The 15,263-nt window shown below is 51.0% G+C and overlaps 1 protein-coding gene across 1 annotated transcript; it reads right to left on the bottom strand.

Annotated features, from left to right (window-relative positions):
* Positions 1-34: 34 nt before the first annotated feature.
* Positions 35-8,217, bottom strand: AMDHD2 (amidohydrolase domain containing 2). The gene is made up of 11 exons (XM_033004003.2): positions 7,872-8,217; positions 7,214-7,350; positions 6,388-6,527; positions 5,966-6,020; positions 5,316-5,528; positions 4,289-4,377; positions 3,799-3,943; positions 3,428-3,535; positions 2,624-2,692; positions 2,076-2,177; positions 35-1,692 (listed from the first exon to the last, which is right to left on the bottom strand). The coding sequence occupies exons 1-11, from the start codon at positions 7,952-7,954 to the stop codon at positions 1,604-1,606; spliced, it is 1,230 nt and encodes a 409-aa protein (XP_032859894.2). The 5' UTR covers positions 7,955-8,217; the 3' UTR covers positions 35-1,603.
* Between the last annotated feature and the right edge of the window lie 7,046 nt (positions 8,218-15,263).

Genomic DNA, 15,263 nt, shown 5'->3' with positions numbered 1-15,263 from the left:
CCTTTTGTAAATAATAAAAAAAAAAAGTTAGACACCTTGTTTCACACGCATTTTTTTTTCAACAGCAGTCAAAAGTGCCCCCGCTGAGACGAGCGATGCTGCAGCGCGTCACACTTAAAAGCACAGTACCTGATGTCTCTAAAATGCTTCAAATCCTGGAGGTTATAGTTTCTGCTGGCATTGGCAGTCGGTGTGAGGAATTCTCCAAGGCTTCCAGTTATTCCGGCAGGGCTCTAAAGTGCTAGGAGAGCACTTCCAAATGTTGCTGTTAAAGGTTATAAAAAAGTACTGAAAAAAAATCGGCACACTTATGCCAATCCTGACCAGACTTGCCTTGCCGTACAACCTCCACCCTTGCTAAGACAGCCCTTGTCTAAGCAATCCCCTCACCACAAAAAAACATCTTACTGGTTTGAGGCTTATCAGAGGTTGTCTAAGACTTAGCACAAGGCCTTTCTGACTGCAGTAGGTTTGAAATCAGCATCAGTCGTCGCATAGAAGTGTCCAAGTGCCAGAAAAAGAGTGACAGTCAAGTATTGAAGACAATAATGAGCATGGGAATAATGAGTTATCAGCAATTGTCTTGAAAGGCCAAAAATCCCACAGCAGTTCTCCTCTCCCTCGGTCCCTGAGCTGGACTGAGGGCTTGTGAGCCCATCACCACCAGTCTGGATGCATCCCCTAAAGCAAAAGCTTCCCGTCCGTGGCCTGAAGAACGCACAAACCCATCAGACGATGCAAAGGCTCTGCTGGGTATGGCTGGGCACAGAGCCTGCAGTATCCATCTAGCCAGAACAAAGGGTTAAGAGGAACATTGCTTTCAGTGGCAGGATGCTGTCTGTGTCTCCAGCTGAAACCACGTGCTGTGGACTCAATGCCCATGCAGGGAAAAGGCACAAAGGACCAGCAATGCCTCATTTTTCCTGGGTTTGATCTCTGCCCTGAGGATTCAGCCCACATGGATTCACAGCCCCACAATGGCACCAAGTCAGCGAGCTGTGGCAGCCTTGCTCCAAGGACTGAGGGACTGCTGGGGGATCAGAACGCGATCCTCAACTGCCGCTGACACAACAGGAACCTTTTAACGTGAAGAGCTGCGAGCTGAGCTGGTGGAAGCTGATGTCTAACCAGCCACGGCTGCCCGGGAGTGAGGCAAACAGCAGGCAGAGGAATGGAAATGGCTTGAGCCTGCCTCGGGCATGGTGCAGGTTAGTGTGTGCTGTATAAAACAGTGCAAAGGCTGGGACAGCTGCACACTGCTGTAAGGTGGAAACAGGAGCACCTCAGTCTGGGGACTCCATGCAGGACAGCTGTGCAGTCCTTCAGGTCACGCCAGGGACTGACAGTCACCCCCAGCACAGATCTGCCTGCTTTCCCCACTCCACCAACTGAGCACCAACAAATTTGTTGCAGGCATGGCTGTAAATTGGAAGCAGCAGTTGCGCTGGAAAACACAGCTCTTTGGTATGAGGCTCCTTTAAGGGAGTTGCAGGAAGGAATTTAAAAAAAAAAAAAAAAAAAAGAGAAGAGAGAATTGGGGTGGTTACCAAAGCTGCTAACCACAGTGCCAGGGAGCCTCAGAGGGCACCAGGACAGCCCAGCGTCACATGCCTAACACATCCTGTCTCCAGACTTCCTCGCCTGCGATGTATGTGGCTTGCACATACAGACCATCATTCAGCATCAGGAAATCTGCATTGGACAAGAGAGAAAGGAAGCAGCTGTCAGGGAAACGGAGCAGCTGAAGCTGGCTGGGAAAAGCTGGGCTCAGTGGTGAATAGCTTCTCCCCCCCCCCAGTAACGCAGCAGGACAGCAGTGTGGTGCCATCCTTGCTATGGCAGCTCTGCTCCATGCTTGGCTGAGATGTGGCGGTCACGGAACACCGCCAGCATCAAAAGGAAAAAACACTGGAGCAAAAATCACAGAGCAAATCCCAGGCAGAGCAGGACTCTCTGCAGCTCCCTCTGAAGCAGAGGATGAAGATGCGTTCGCAGCAGCCCCTGCTTTGCTCCACCACCTGAGAGCCCTCACACCATTGTCCCCATACCAGTACCTGCTGTCCCCATACCGGTACCTGCATCGGAGTCATAATCTAGTGTCCCCTTTTTGTGTTCAATCCCCAGGAGCTGAGCGGGATGCAGAGACGCTGCCTCCAGTGCAGTCTCTACTGAGCACCCTTGGACAGAGAAGGGGGGGAGACATTAGGGCAGCAAACAACCTCATTGCCAGAGCAGCCCAAACCCCCCTAGCCAAGGCAGCAGTCAGCCTGGCAGTGACCCGAGCTGGAACACCCTCGCCACAGCCAGATGGAGCTGGGGAAACGTCACCACGCGAGACAGTGGGCAGCAGAGAACTGAACACCTAGGTTATGGGGAGGGGAAGATAATTCACCTTTGTGAGAAAGGAGCAGGAGAGTTCACCTCTCATTAATGCTATGGGTTAAAATGAAACTTCCCCCTCAAAAAAGTGCTCATCTGAGGCCACTGCTGCTGATCCCAGCCCTTCTCATCATGTCTCAGGTGAGAGGGAATGTTCCCGGGTGGAGCGGACACAGCTGGCAAGAGCAGGACCTCTTCCTGTGTCAACATAGGGAGCAACAGCTTGTGGAGAAGGTTTACTTACCTGTGGCTTCTTGGAAGTGTCGTACACACGTGTCCATGGTTGCCACACTACCGCTCAGGGTCTTTGTGCCTGGGAGAGGAACAGGATGGCACTGAGCTGGTCCCACAACTCATAGCAAGGAGAGGCAGGGTGGTAGGAAAGCATAATGTGACCAGAAGGGGCAGAAATCCCAGGTTGCACGAGGATCAAGTTGAAGGCCCCACAGCCATTGCTGCTGAGTGACAGAACAAGGCAAGAGAGAGCCTATGCTGACAGCGCAGGGAGAGGTACCAAGATGTCACCCTGCAGCTCTGCTCTAAGATATGATGGACTGGGTGAAACTAGCTCACAATGCAGGCACTGCTGCCAGAGACAGAGGAAGGGAACTGAGAAAGGAATGATCCTTCCCTGAAATACCTCCCCGGTCTCCAACTGCTTGAAGCTTAGGGAATTTAATTAGCAAGAAGTGGTAGTGATATAGTAAAGACAAGGGACAATAAATATCTGTAGGATTTTCCCATCCTTTCTGACCCCACTGGAACCTCTGGCATCCACGACACTGGGCAACGAGGCATTCAAAGGTGTTGCAGACAGCTACGAATTGACAGATTCCTCCTCACTCCATGAACACGGGGCACTTCCCCTCTTTGTGAGGTGCCTCATTCTCCCCAGGGCCAAGCCACTGCAGAGCCATCAGGCACCAAAACCCAAGAGGGTGGCACAAGCTCTGCCCTACACTGACAGGCACTGCAAGGTGCGCTGATCTCTCCAGGAACGGGCACGAGCGGCGGCGCTGTCGCCAGCTCTTTAGCAAGAGGAAGTTACCTGCAATGTAGGTGTTCAGCCCGTCGATCTCCACCACCTGCTGACCCAGCGTGTGCCGACCTGGTGCCAGCCCCATGCCGGCGATTGCATCCGTCACCAGCACCAGGCCTGAAGAAGGCAAGGAAGGAAGCTGCGTTAGTTTTGCAGCTGGTCTTGCTGCAGGCTCCAAGCACTGCGCCCCACTGGCCCTCCCACAGAGGGGCTAAGGTGTCTATAGCCAACAGCCAACCGAAGCAAGAGGGCTGGTAGATCAGCACACACGGCTGTGACCTCTTTCAGGCAGCGAAGGCAGTAGGCCACGGCGCTTGGGTGAGTGTTTTGCGGGAGACGGCACAGCGCTGGTGACGCTGCGTGGGCCTGGCACGGCTCACCTTTGGGGTGGGCTCGGTGGGCGATTCGCAGGGCGGCAGGGTTGGTGTGGATGCCATCGGAGATCATGCCATAGAAAACCCTCCGCCCAGCAGGAATCTTGTCACTTGTCAGCAGCCCCACGATCCCAGGGTCGCGATGGTGGAACTGCCCAAGGGGAGAGAGGACAAGCTGTGGAGCATCACCAGGACTTGTGGGCTGAGACCCTTCCCATCAGGGGACGCAGATGCCATCTCTATCAAACAGTGCCTGGCAGCTGGGTGCTCCGTCCTTTACCAGACAAATCTGGGCATTTCCTCAGATTTCATGTCTGCTACAGCTTTGACTCTCTTTTAGATCAGGCGGTAGAAATGTGACGCCAGAGGTTCAGTGCTGAAACCTCATTGCAAGGCCTGTTACGAAACAAGCTGGAGAGAATATGCATGTGTGGGGAGCAGGAGAGAAAGCACAGAGAGCGATACCAGTGCAGGGCCACAGCCCTCAGATACTCACCGGGAGCATGGCATTGAAGAGGTGAGTGATAAAGGTAGCACCATGCTGCACAGCCTCCTCAGCCTGGGAGAGATTAGCCACCGAGTGACCTGGGAACAAAGACCAACGCATGATTTTTCTGCCCATCTCTCAATTTATTTCCCTAGTGAAGCTGCTCTGTCACTAGGACTTTCTGCTGTCCTCAGATACTTAAAGGCTTTATAGAGAGGTGTCAAGGGAGTATAGACAGTGGGGACTTAGCCAAAAAAGAACATGAGTATAAAACCATACAGAAAGAAAATTCTGTTTTCCCCAACGTGGACAGCAGCTCTAATGCTCTGTGGGCAAATCTTGCCTTTCTATAATTCTTTGCCATATGTGGCTGTGAGATATGAGATGCTCTGATGTATGAATTTAATGAAATTAAACTTGAGGTTTAATTTCACCCTGAGTAACTCCCTCCCCCCCCCCCTCCTTTTTTTTTTTTTTATAAAGAAGAAAAGGATTTCTTTGATGATCTGAGGCAAGGAAGAGTTTGTGAAACAGAGGACAAGAAAAATGCAGCCAGTTTTAAGTCAGTGACCAGCATGAGCTGAGGGAGACATCTCCTACAGCACTTTTGGTTGAAACACAGTTACCAAAACCCAACAGTAACCTTTGGAAAATGATTTCACCTGTCAAATAAGGCCTAAAGCAATTGAACTTCAGAGTTTGAACCTTTCCACATTGTTAACCCTCAGTCACATCTTTATTCAAGACTGATGTTCTTTTCTGTGTTTGAGCAGCACCAAATGCTACCTTGTGTTAAATGGCAGGGGCTCCTTAATCAGTATGAAGTTTCGCCCTTACCGTACCAAGGGCAACAGATTCGCAGCATCAGGTGAGGTCCCCATTTGTGACAGGTCTGTCACCTCCATACACGCCAGGCAAAAGAAAGCCCCACCGCGTCCAGTCACACCGAGACACCGTTAGAGATGTCACAGCCCCAAGAGAGAGGCTGCCTGGCCCACCTGGTGCCTCCCTAAGCCTCCCTCGCCCCAGCCCTTACCCAGCGAGACACAGATGCCCCGCTTGGTGAGTTCCTGGATCACCTCACCGCTCCTCTTCATCTCTGGGGCCAGAGTGACTATCCGGACACAGTCCAGGGACCCGTAGGTGGCAAGCAGGTCCTGGAAGGCACCTGTCTCAAAGGTGCGGAGACAGTGCTCTGGGTGCGCCCCTTTCTTCTCCTTGCTGATGAACGGTCCTTCCAGATGGGCCCCTGCCCAAACAGGAACACAAAGCCATGACCTTTCCTCTCCCAGCCAAGGACCAAGAAACATGCTGTGTCCACCCTGCTCCAGTCAAGCTCTTGTCATTCTCCTGCAGCAAAACACATGGCTCGGGTAACTCCGAGCTCAGCACAGTGAAAAATGCCATGCTGGGAACTGGCCAAGCCAAGCCACCTCCCTGCCATTGCCCTGTGGGGCCCAGAAGGGCCAGAGTGGTGCACGGTCAGTGACAGAGACTGTGGCAAAGGCCAGGCGCGGGTTGAGGGAGAAAGCAGTCGGTGCCCACCTGCGTATCCCTCCCATCGAGAGAGCTCCAGCCCCCCCTTTGTGCTGTCCCTACAGTAGCTTCTTTTCCCTTAACAACAAACAAGCTAAGTGCCTACCTAGAGTAACACCAGAGAGGATAGAGAGGGACAAAACCACTCACCCAGGATACCTGCTCCGTGGGCTCCACCATTTCTTATACCGATCTGAGGGAGAACCTAGAGAAAGCGGTTTGTCAGACATGGCACCCCAGACACAGCACCCCAGCCTGCCAAAACAAACCCACATGTTGTGTCTGGAGAGAGCTTTATAGCTGGACCGCTTGGGACCATCGGTCAAACACAGCCTGCAAAGAAAAAAGCCAGCTGCAAGCCCTGTTGTGCAAAGCTGGCTTGTGAGACATCGCTGTCTCAGCAGTCTAAAGGGCAAGGAATCCAGGGGTACAGTCCAGCTCCTCATGCCCATGGCTTTTCTGCCAAGGCAGCTATCCCAAACTCTGCAGACCCAGCCTTGGCCCTCTTACCTCCTGGTACCAACCTCAGCCCTTCATCACCCTGCGGATGAGAGGGGGAGAAAGTCACTTACCTGGTGGTACACAGATGGAGGAGAAGTCACCAGGGTGGGACAGAAGGAGGTCACTCCATGGGAGAGGATTTTCTGACTGACCAGGTCAATCCCTGATTTGAAGTCATCTGTAGCCAGGGAGAAGTCCACCCCAAAGCCTCCTGCACCATGAACAGAGATGAAACTGCAGCTTCCCCAGTGGGTTTTCCCACCCGAAAACGCCGAAGAAACATTTTGCATGGCCGGAGTGAGCCACTCCATTTGTCTGGCATGGGCCAGAAGCGAAGGGCTTCCATCAGCACTTCTGTCCTACGTTCACAAGGCTCTGTGAGTACAAATCCAACCAACACTATCCTGCTGAAGTGCTTTTCTCCACAGCATCCCAGCATTTTGCAAGCACCAACTTTTTATTTTGATGCAGTGCAAAATCTGAGGATTCCCCATTAAAGAGAGGATCAGACTTCCAGCATAAACTACCATAGAACAAGCCCCTCCTGACCCTCAGGAAAGAGCTATTGCAGGTAACGTTTGTTCCCTTGCTCTGTTCTCCCTGCATCCAGGAAACCGGGCATCCTGCCAGCACAGGGGCAGGATAAAATGCTGATAAAAACGAGGTTAAGAGGAAAGCTGGGCTGAAGCCCCCACCCAGTCAATGGGGATCAATTACATGGCAGCAGCAACCATGGGTAAAATTGTTCTTATCATTAGTTCGGTGACTCACATCTCCCTCAAGCAGCTGAAACACACTTGGTCATGGGCGGTATGCATGCAGCAGGGTTTGAAGATGTGGGATGGAGAAACCTGGGACCCCCCCACCCCTCTGCGAGGGCACATGGCTTCACCGTACCATTGATCTGAACGTCGATGAAGCCTGGGGCGATGATGCTGTCCTTACAATCCAGCTGGATGTCAGCAGAGCCCTTTTCGTCAAAGAAGAGTTTCTCCGGGTTTAGGATCTTCCCGTCTCGCACCCACAGATCGTCCCTGAAGGGACAATCACACACATGCCAAGCTCCTGTGCCACCTGCGGTGGAGCGCGTAGGAGCAGGTGGCCACGGCCCTGGCGACAGGGGTGGCCCCGGGCACGGCAGACCCCACCGGCACCCTCCTCCAGGGGCTCCCCAGTATCTACTAAGGCAGAGCTGCTCTTCCATAAGCTAAATGACTGGTAGCCCTCTCTCTGCCTAGCCTAGCCCCCGGCATTAAAAAAATCACAGGATTTTCATGGGCTGCCCATCAAAGGTGGTGGCATCGGCCAAGGGGCCCAGGGGCTGGCAGAGGAGCCAAAACGAAAGCCGAGGGGAGCGGGAAGTGGCGACCAGTCTCCTTCCGAAATCAGAGGGAGGGGACAAGGGAGAGCGGGAGTGCGGGGGGCAAGAGCTCACAGCTGATGCGTGGGGGGTGGCCGGGGGACAGTCCCTCGTGGGAACAGCTCCAGGTTCCGGGTGAGCTCTGCAGCCCGGCCACGTCCCCCGGCGCCCCCCGCACCCCCCGGCAGCCCTCACCTCTGGAGCTGGTGGCTCCTCAGGATGCGGCAGTTCGTGAACTGGACGATGGGCGCGTCCGAGACGGATTTGTTGGACGGCATCGCGGGGCTGGAGGAGCCGGCGGGAACGGGGGACGCCCTCCCGGGGACTGCGCTCCGGGGCGCAGGGAGGGGACGGGGGGTGGCGGAGCGGGGCAAGGCCGCGGGCGCCGGTGCGAGCTCCGGTAAGGGGCGGCGGGGCGGCGGGTGGGCCCCCGCCCCTCCCCGGGGCGCCGGGCCAACGCCGTGAAGACAAGGCCCCGCCGCGGGACCCGCTCAGGGCTGGGCCCGGCGCAACCCCCTCTCCGCGGGGCGGGGAACGGGGGGGGCGGGGGCGGGAGCGGGGGGCGGGGCGTGGAGCGGAGCGGAGCGGGCGCCGGCGTTACCCGGCAGCGCCGCGGGTTCCCGGTCACGTGAGCCCGCTCAGCTGACGCTCCGGGATTCCCCACCCGTCCCCGCCTCACGTGACCACCCCCCCCGCCCTCCGGCAGCCGCCATCATGGGCAGGGCGCCTCCATCATGGGCAGCGGGCGATGCTCCACCGCGGCCACGGCCTGGCTTCGAGAGCCGGTGGTGAAGGAGAACCGGCGGCGGAGGAGCTCCGTTCTACAGCTGTCCTGCGCCCCGGCGGCTCCTCAGGCCTGGGGTCACCTGGCGCGGTCACTGGCACGGAGGTGGCTGTGGGAGGATGCCTGCTTTTGCCTGGGAAGCCAGGGAGGGTGGCAGCCCCCCTACCCTGCAGGCCCGGGGCCACACTCCTTGCAGCGAGTCTCTTGTGGAAGTTACTCTCTGTATCTTCTTTAATCACACTAAGCATTAAATAAAAATGAATACCGTACCCTATCAGAGCCTCTATGGAGGCTTGCAGCAGCGTATGCCCGTGTTTTGCCGCAGTGTGTAACACGAAGCTGGTGAAATGCTCTTGGAGGGGTTGACAGCAGTGGGGAGTGATCTGTGTCCTACGGGAACCTGTCTTACCCAGGGAAACTCCAGCTGCAGCTCGGGGAAGCTGGAGCTGGGTGGGGAAGAACTGCTGTGCTGACTGTGCATGTGCCAACACCTGCTCATCACAGCCACCTCCCCAAGACCTTCTTGCCAGTCTGCACACACCTCCTGCTGCCTCTTGCCTTATGCTCTGATAAGAAATGTTTCGGGCAGAATCTGGAGTCCACTGACCTCAAACTGGAGCTTCTCAGTGCAGGTGGTCTAGAGCATCATCACAGCCCCAGGATAGACTACAGTAAGCTCGAGCCACCTCTACCGACCCAAGTTCACTACTAGCCAGCATCTTCCAGCCAAGGGTCCTGCAGTCCTCTGTAAGCCACCATGCAGCTCTTGTACAGGCACTGCCACCGCTAGCTGGGCAACCGAGTCGCATGTCAAGGGGTGAATGCCTTGGTGGAAACAATGTTATCCGCTACGTATTACTTTTTATCAGGCAAAGCTGAAAGGCTTGAGAGGTCAGAAGAGGTGAATTAGTGGTTCCTAATGGCTTATACATCTGTGAATTTGTAAGTGGCTTGAACGGCCACAGTGGATTGGTTCCTCTGGGGAATGATTCTGCCTGGAGGAACTGCTCAGCTTGCTTTGTGGCATACTGCAGGTGCCTGGGACAGCACATGCGCTGTGCTGCGAGGGGCCAGCGGGCTATATCCCCTGTGCAGGGAGGCAACTCCGCACGCCTTGCTTCACGTGACTCATGTTTATTTACTTCTTGAACAGCAATCCTAGGCAGATCCAGGTGTGCTGGATAGACCTGTCACAAAGGACCAGCAGATCCTCGCCCCTGAGAGCTGGTTAACAGGTGTTGCAAAGCATGTATCAGCTTGGAAATCTGGCTGGGCACAACAATAATGACACTAACAAAACTAAGTTTGAACTGTTGACTCAGGCAAAGTAAGGTTTCTGGACACTCCCCTTTCACTGTTCCTTTCTCGGTCTCAGCTACAGAGAAAAAGTTAACTGCAACCTGGACAGATAATTCATTACTTCTTTTAAATGCTACTTTCTAAGCTGACAGTACTGCTGCAGGCAGGCTCCTGAGGTCATCTGACAAGACTGCAGCAGCCCGGGAGAGAAGACGGGAGAGCTTGTTCTGTGCTCTACAGTCAGGCCTCTGCCTTTTCTCTCCAGCAGACCATGCCACCAAGGGCCCTTATGTCTGCAAGTCTCCGAGACCAGAAGGGCAACAATGTCCAATATCCAAAATGTTAAAGGCAAGAACTATGCATTGTTCAAATTTAAGCTAGCGTCCTCAACAGTCTAAGCATTTGCTCCTGAACAACTGCTGACAGATGCTTCCATTTCCCCTCTGTCCTCTTTGCTCCACAGGGATTGCTGCATGCTGCAGCAGTCCACCTAGCACTCTCACTTGCATGTTTATCCCATTTGGTGTCCCATGGTATCACAGAGAGAGTCAAGTGTCTCATCAAGGACTGTGTCTAGGCAGTGTGAACTCTGCTGATGAATCACACTGAGAAAAGATAAATAATGGGGAATGTAATTGTGCATGAATGTAACATCCCCGTCTGGCCAGGAATTTAATTTCAATGAGATTTTATGCTGTACTTATCATTCCATGATGTCAATGCCTGTCCACTCTGCCTCTTACTGTCAGCAGGATGCCAGTAAAGGCCCCTGAAATGGAAAGCTGAGAATGATATTGAGTCCAGGAAAACTGTGGATCACTATTTTGGGAAATAGAGGCTAAGAATGATTTCAGGCAGGTTTTCCTCATTGTGGCTGAAATTATCCACATCTGGGTCACACAGCAGCATATTGGTGGGAATGACTGTGGTTTCAGCACAGGTGAAGTCAAGGAAACTCCAAAACTGGAAGATTAGAAAATGCATCCTAAAAGTGGATCTCAGGCCTGATTATTTGAGCAAATGACTTGGTGAGGAAGGAAGTACCACTCCAAGCTGCTAAACTGAATTTGGATGCCAAAAGCACCCAAATTGCCTGTGGCCAAAACAGGGCACTTTCATACGTATGTACAAGCTAACAGACTTGTGACAGTAACTTTTCTTGGCAGTGGAAGAGGCATCTAGGTATATGCAAATACCAACTGCTCACAGATAGTAACATCCACTATAAAAGATCCTGCCACTGGGTCCACCCTGTTGACACAGCTTCACCAACCTTTCAGTGACAGAGACCCAACGTTTTTCTAGGCTGCAAGCTCCAAAGCAAACCACTAAAATGGAATGCTGGAAAATGGCCCAGACCTCCCTCTGCACTGCTGGGAAGAACAGAACAGCCTGTGCCAAGATGAAAGGTATTGAAATTTGCCTCATCAATTCTGTAGGTATGTTGCCCAGACCAACTTTCTACCAGGTATTTGTCCTGCATCCCTCTGGATGTTCTTTTATTTCTCAATATTAAATTAACTGTGTCTTGTCTCACCCATAACTGCACGCTCCTCCTCTAATAATTGCATGTTCCTTCTACTTCTCAGTAACAGGCTGAGGGAATTACGAGCTGTAGTTCCACTTGTGTTTTCTTTAGCAAATGTTTTTTTGCTCAGGTTGAGTTATTTTTAACCTGGCTCAATTCCCAAATTAGAATCACTGCTTGGTGGCATGAGAAGTTGTACCAGCACACTTGGGAGAGAGAGGGGAGTGCATATTACAGATGTGAAAGAAGGTCTAGGTGTTCAGAGTGAAGTGTCTGAGATGCAGCCTTGGCTTCTAATTTTTCACATCCATTCACTAAGAGGTCTAAGAAATCGTCCTAATGAACATAAGAGCCAGGGAGGCTGTTTACACCTATGAGTTGATAACACGCTGGCGATCTTGGGAATATATGTGATTTCTTAAGACTTGTCCTCAGCCTACCTTAGGTAGGCAGAGCCATCAGGTGTAGGTGGTCAGATTCATTCTCTGCCACTTGAGGTCACCCCTTTACTCTCTCCTAAAGGCAAAGGAGGAAAGCACAGATGTAACAGCAGAGACAGGACATTTTCAAAGTGCCAAAAAATGGTCTGGCACTGAAACAGCCACCAGTATCCCCGTGGTAAATCCAGAAGAGCCAGGACTTGAGCCTGTGGTGAGTGCATCTCGTCCCCTCAGCAAAAGGAAGGTGGCAAACACGAGCCACTGCTTCTCCAGGAATCTTGTTTTGCCTTCCTGCTACCCAGCTCATACTCTCACAGGTCAGTGACTGTCAGACAACTGTCAATGGCCTGTAGAAGCCTTGTGGGAGGCTCTCGGGACCCTGCAGTTTGGCCCCTAGGAGAGCTTTGGGACTCACGCTATAAGGTTGGGGAGAGGATTGTTTTCTGTGTGCTTTGTCATTATGACACAGGAACTAGCTCAGAAGAAACTCAGTGATAAGAGTTGCAAAGCTGTGACTGTCTCAGGAGCTAAATGAAGCATGGCTTGCAGAGAAAATGAACAGCATTCATTAGTGAGTAAGAGGAACAAAAATGGAGAAGCTTTCCAGGACACAATCCTTTGACACTGAAACAGAAAACTCCCACTCCAAGATAAGTGGCAATGGGAAGACTTACTCTGGGTTTAATTAAATTATGTCAAGAGAAAAAGATGGTTAATAGCTGTAGACCAGAAAGATATACGCTAAGAGCAGAGGTGGCAAGTCCTGTGTGTCAGAGGTAATTCTCACCTGAGGAAGAGTGATGGTTTGTACAGTAAGGCTAGATGGAAACAGCAAAAAGCCATAGAATCAATATCCACATGGTTAGAGCGCGAGTGAAACAAGGTTTACTGAGAGTTGTTTTCATTAGGTATGTTGTAGTTGAAAACAGCAGCTTAGTTCCTGGGATCAGTCTCTCTTAACAAGATTTTTATTTCCCCAAAGCTTCTCTGTAGATTACTATGCTTCTCTGTAAACCAGGTCTTCCAAGGAAAGACATAGTCTCTGAGCAATCACAGAAAAATCCTACTACTTAAAAATTCTCCTCCAACAGAGCAGTAAAAAAACCTCCAAAATTAGAAAAAAATCTGCAGCCTTTTTTTAAAAAAAAGAAAAAAGACAGTTAAAAAAGAGAAAGGTCAGCAAGCCCTATGAAGGCATTGTCTATGCAGGCAGCATTTAGCAGCAGGCATCCCTTAACCTGACCTAGCCTGATCCGACTGCTAATGGACTTTTACCCTCTGCTGCTGCTGCAGAGCTACCCTGCTCTGTTCTCTCTCTGCAGGGCTGACTCACTCTGCAGTGCACACTCACAGTCATACAATCTGCCACATTACAGAGGACTATTTATGTGCCAGCAGACACCACCTCTTTTAATCAGGCACTCTATGAGTCTGTCATTTCACACTCTGAGCCTGCCTGTTCCTCTCTTCCAAATCAAAGTCAATCCCTGCCAGAATGGACTGCACTCTGATCTAGCATACTGCTGTCAGTAAATGAAGGAAAGGGACCAAGAGGTCTGTAATTTTCTTAGAGACCTGAATCACTTGAGAAATGTGCTGATGCAATACCATCACTGAAGGACTTGAAATTTGAGTTTCCACCTGGGAGTCATCAGTGGGGATCTAGGGCATCGCAGTCAGAAAATGCTTGGTTGAGGCAACATGCTCAGATTGTTAATTTTACTCCAAGCATATTGGCAGGTACTCTGTGCAAAGCATTCCTCCACCTACGCATGCTAACCCCAGCTTTTGTTTTATACTCTGTTCTCTGCCTGCACGTGTTTATATATTAAGTAAGGCCTGACATTCCAAGGCATAAACCAAAAGGCCATTGATGGGATTTTGCATGCATTTGGTTATGTAAGCATCCATCGTCATGCTGACCCTAGTAACTGTCTTCTGCAAGGTGTCACCAAGCTACAATAGGATCTTAAGAGTTCCTATAGTTGGGTGCCTTCAAACTGTTTATTTCTCTTAAGAGATGAGGGCTACCACCAGCATTTAGTTGATCTCTTAAATGCAATTTGCTGATACACTTGTAAATTGGCAAGAAATGAGGCTGGCAGCAGGTTCCCCTTACAGAAAGTAAAACTAGATCTTAAATGTATTTGAAGCTCCAGCCAGGATCTTGCGTCCTGCTACACAAGCAAAATACAATTTCTTGCTCCAGCACTGCAAGATGTACGTGGCATGCTTTCTAGAGAGTCTGAATTCATGACTCACACCCTCTCAGCTGCAAACTCTATCAGACTCTGCACAGAAGTACTGGGAAGGCACTCATTGTAGTCAGTGCTGAGAATTATGCTACAGTTTCCATATATGTTCATGACTCCTGGGTAAAATCTAATTCAGTTTAGTCTACTACTTTTGCTGAAGAAACATCAACACAAATCTGATCAGGAATCTTTCCCTTACCCCAGGCAATGCTTCAGCAGACATCCAGGATTTTCCCTAAATCAGCTTACGCCTCTATACAGCCCAAGCACCACTACTGCTCAGCCTGCCATGAAGAAAAGCCCTTCCAAAACACAAAACCACTAGCACAGAGCCCACCCCAAAGCCAAGCAGCTGACAGCCTATTAGATAAATGCAGACAGATCAGCTTTTCAGCAAACAGAAGCAACCCATTAATTTGTTAATAATTACTGATCAACAATTATTAAAACTACACCTTCATAAGAATCTGTGAAAATACATACTAGCAGAATGATTGGCTCAAAGCTGAAGTCTCCTAAAATGGTCCCGAGTTCAGAGACCAGCTATCCAAAAGGTTCATAAGGCACCATCAGACCTGGACTGGTGAATGCCCCGACAGGTTAGAAGCTCCAGACATAACTTCAGTGAATTCCTTATGCTCTGGCCACAGCTCTTCATGGTACTTACACCACATTTGTTTGCTGCATAGGTACATCAGTAAAATACATGTACAACACCACCACACCTCCATTCCCAACCAGGGCAACAGAAGAGGTTTTGACAGATCACTCCAGATCCCTCAGCATTGTTTGATCACAAAGGCACAACTAGTACCAGGTGTCTGTGTAATATTAACATTTCCGCTTGAACAAAGTAAAGCTTGTCCTGTTCTCTAAGCTAAACAACTAAGATTAAGGGGATGTACTTCCCAAAGACAGTTTGGAACAAGCTCTACATTTGAAAGGGTCCAAACAGGTATTTCTCAGATGAACTTCATCATTGCTTTGCAAGTCATAAATCCTCAGGACAGGAGGTTGCTACAGCATTCATTAGCTGCAAAGGCAGAACTTCACAGCTCAAATACTCCTGATTTACAAGCTAAAAACATGAGTTCTTGAATAAACCCATTTTGTTGATGAGACTATCGTTCAGGTACTTTAGAGGCAAATGCTAACAGTGCAGCTTTCCAACCAGCTAAGTTTCTGCAGAACCAGCACAAGGACAAACTGCCTAAAGGCTCTTCAGCAGCTCCAGTCACACACTGAAGCCTGCACCCTTGCTCCCTGACCCAGGCCATGCTG

Source organism: Tyto alba, unplaced genomic scaffold (assembly GCF_018691265.1).
Source record: "Tyto alba isolate M040663 unplaced genomic scaffold, T.alba_DEE_v4.0 Super-Scaffold_28, whole genome shotgun sequence".
NCBI lineage: Eukaryota > Metazoa > Chordata > Aves > Strigiformes > Tytonidae > Tyto > Tyto alba.
The sequence above is the reverse complement of the archived record's forward strand: the minus strand, read 5'-3'. Positions and strand labels throughout refer to the sequence as shown.

Excerpts from the sequence above, each read along its gene's own strand:
- AMDHD2 (XM_033004003.2), bottom strand. The coding sequence starts at position 7,954 with ATGCCGTCCAACAAATCCGTCTCGGACGCGCCCATCGTCCAGTTCACG. Across the intron at positions 6,021-6,387 it reads CTCCATCTGTGTACCACCAG|GTTCTCCCTCAGATCGGTAT; the intron begins GTAAGTGACTTT and ends CGCTTTCTCTAG. Across the intron at positions 2,693-3,427 it reads GCTGAACACCTACATTGCAG|GCACAAAGACCCTGAGCGGT; the intron begins GTAACTTCCTCT and ends TTCCTCTCCCAG.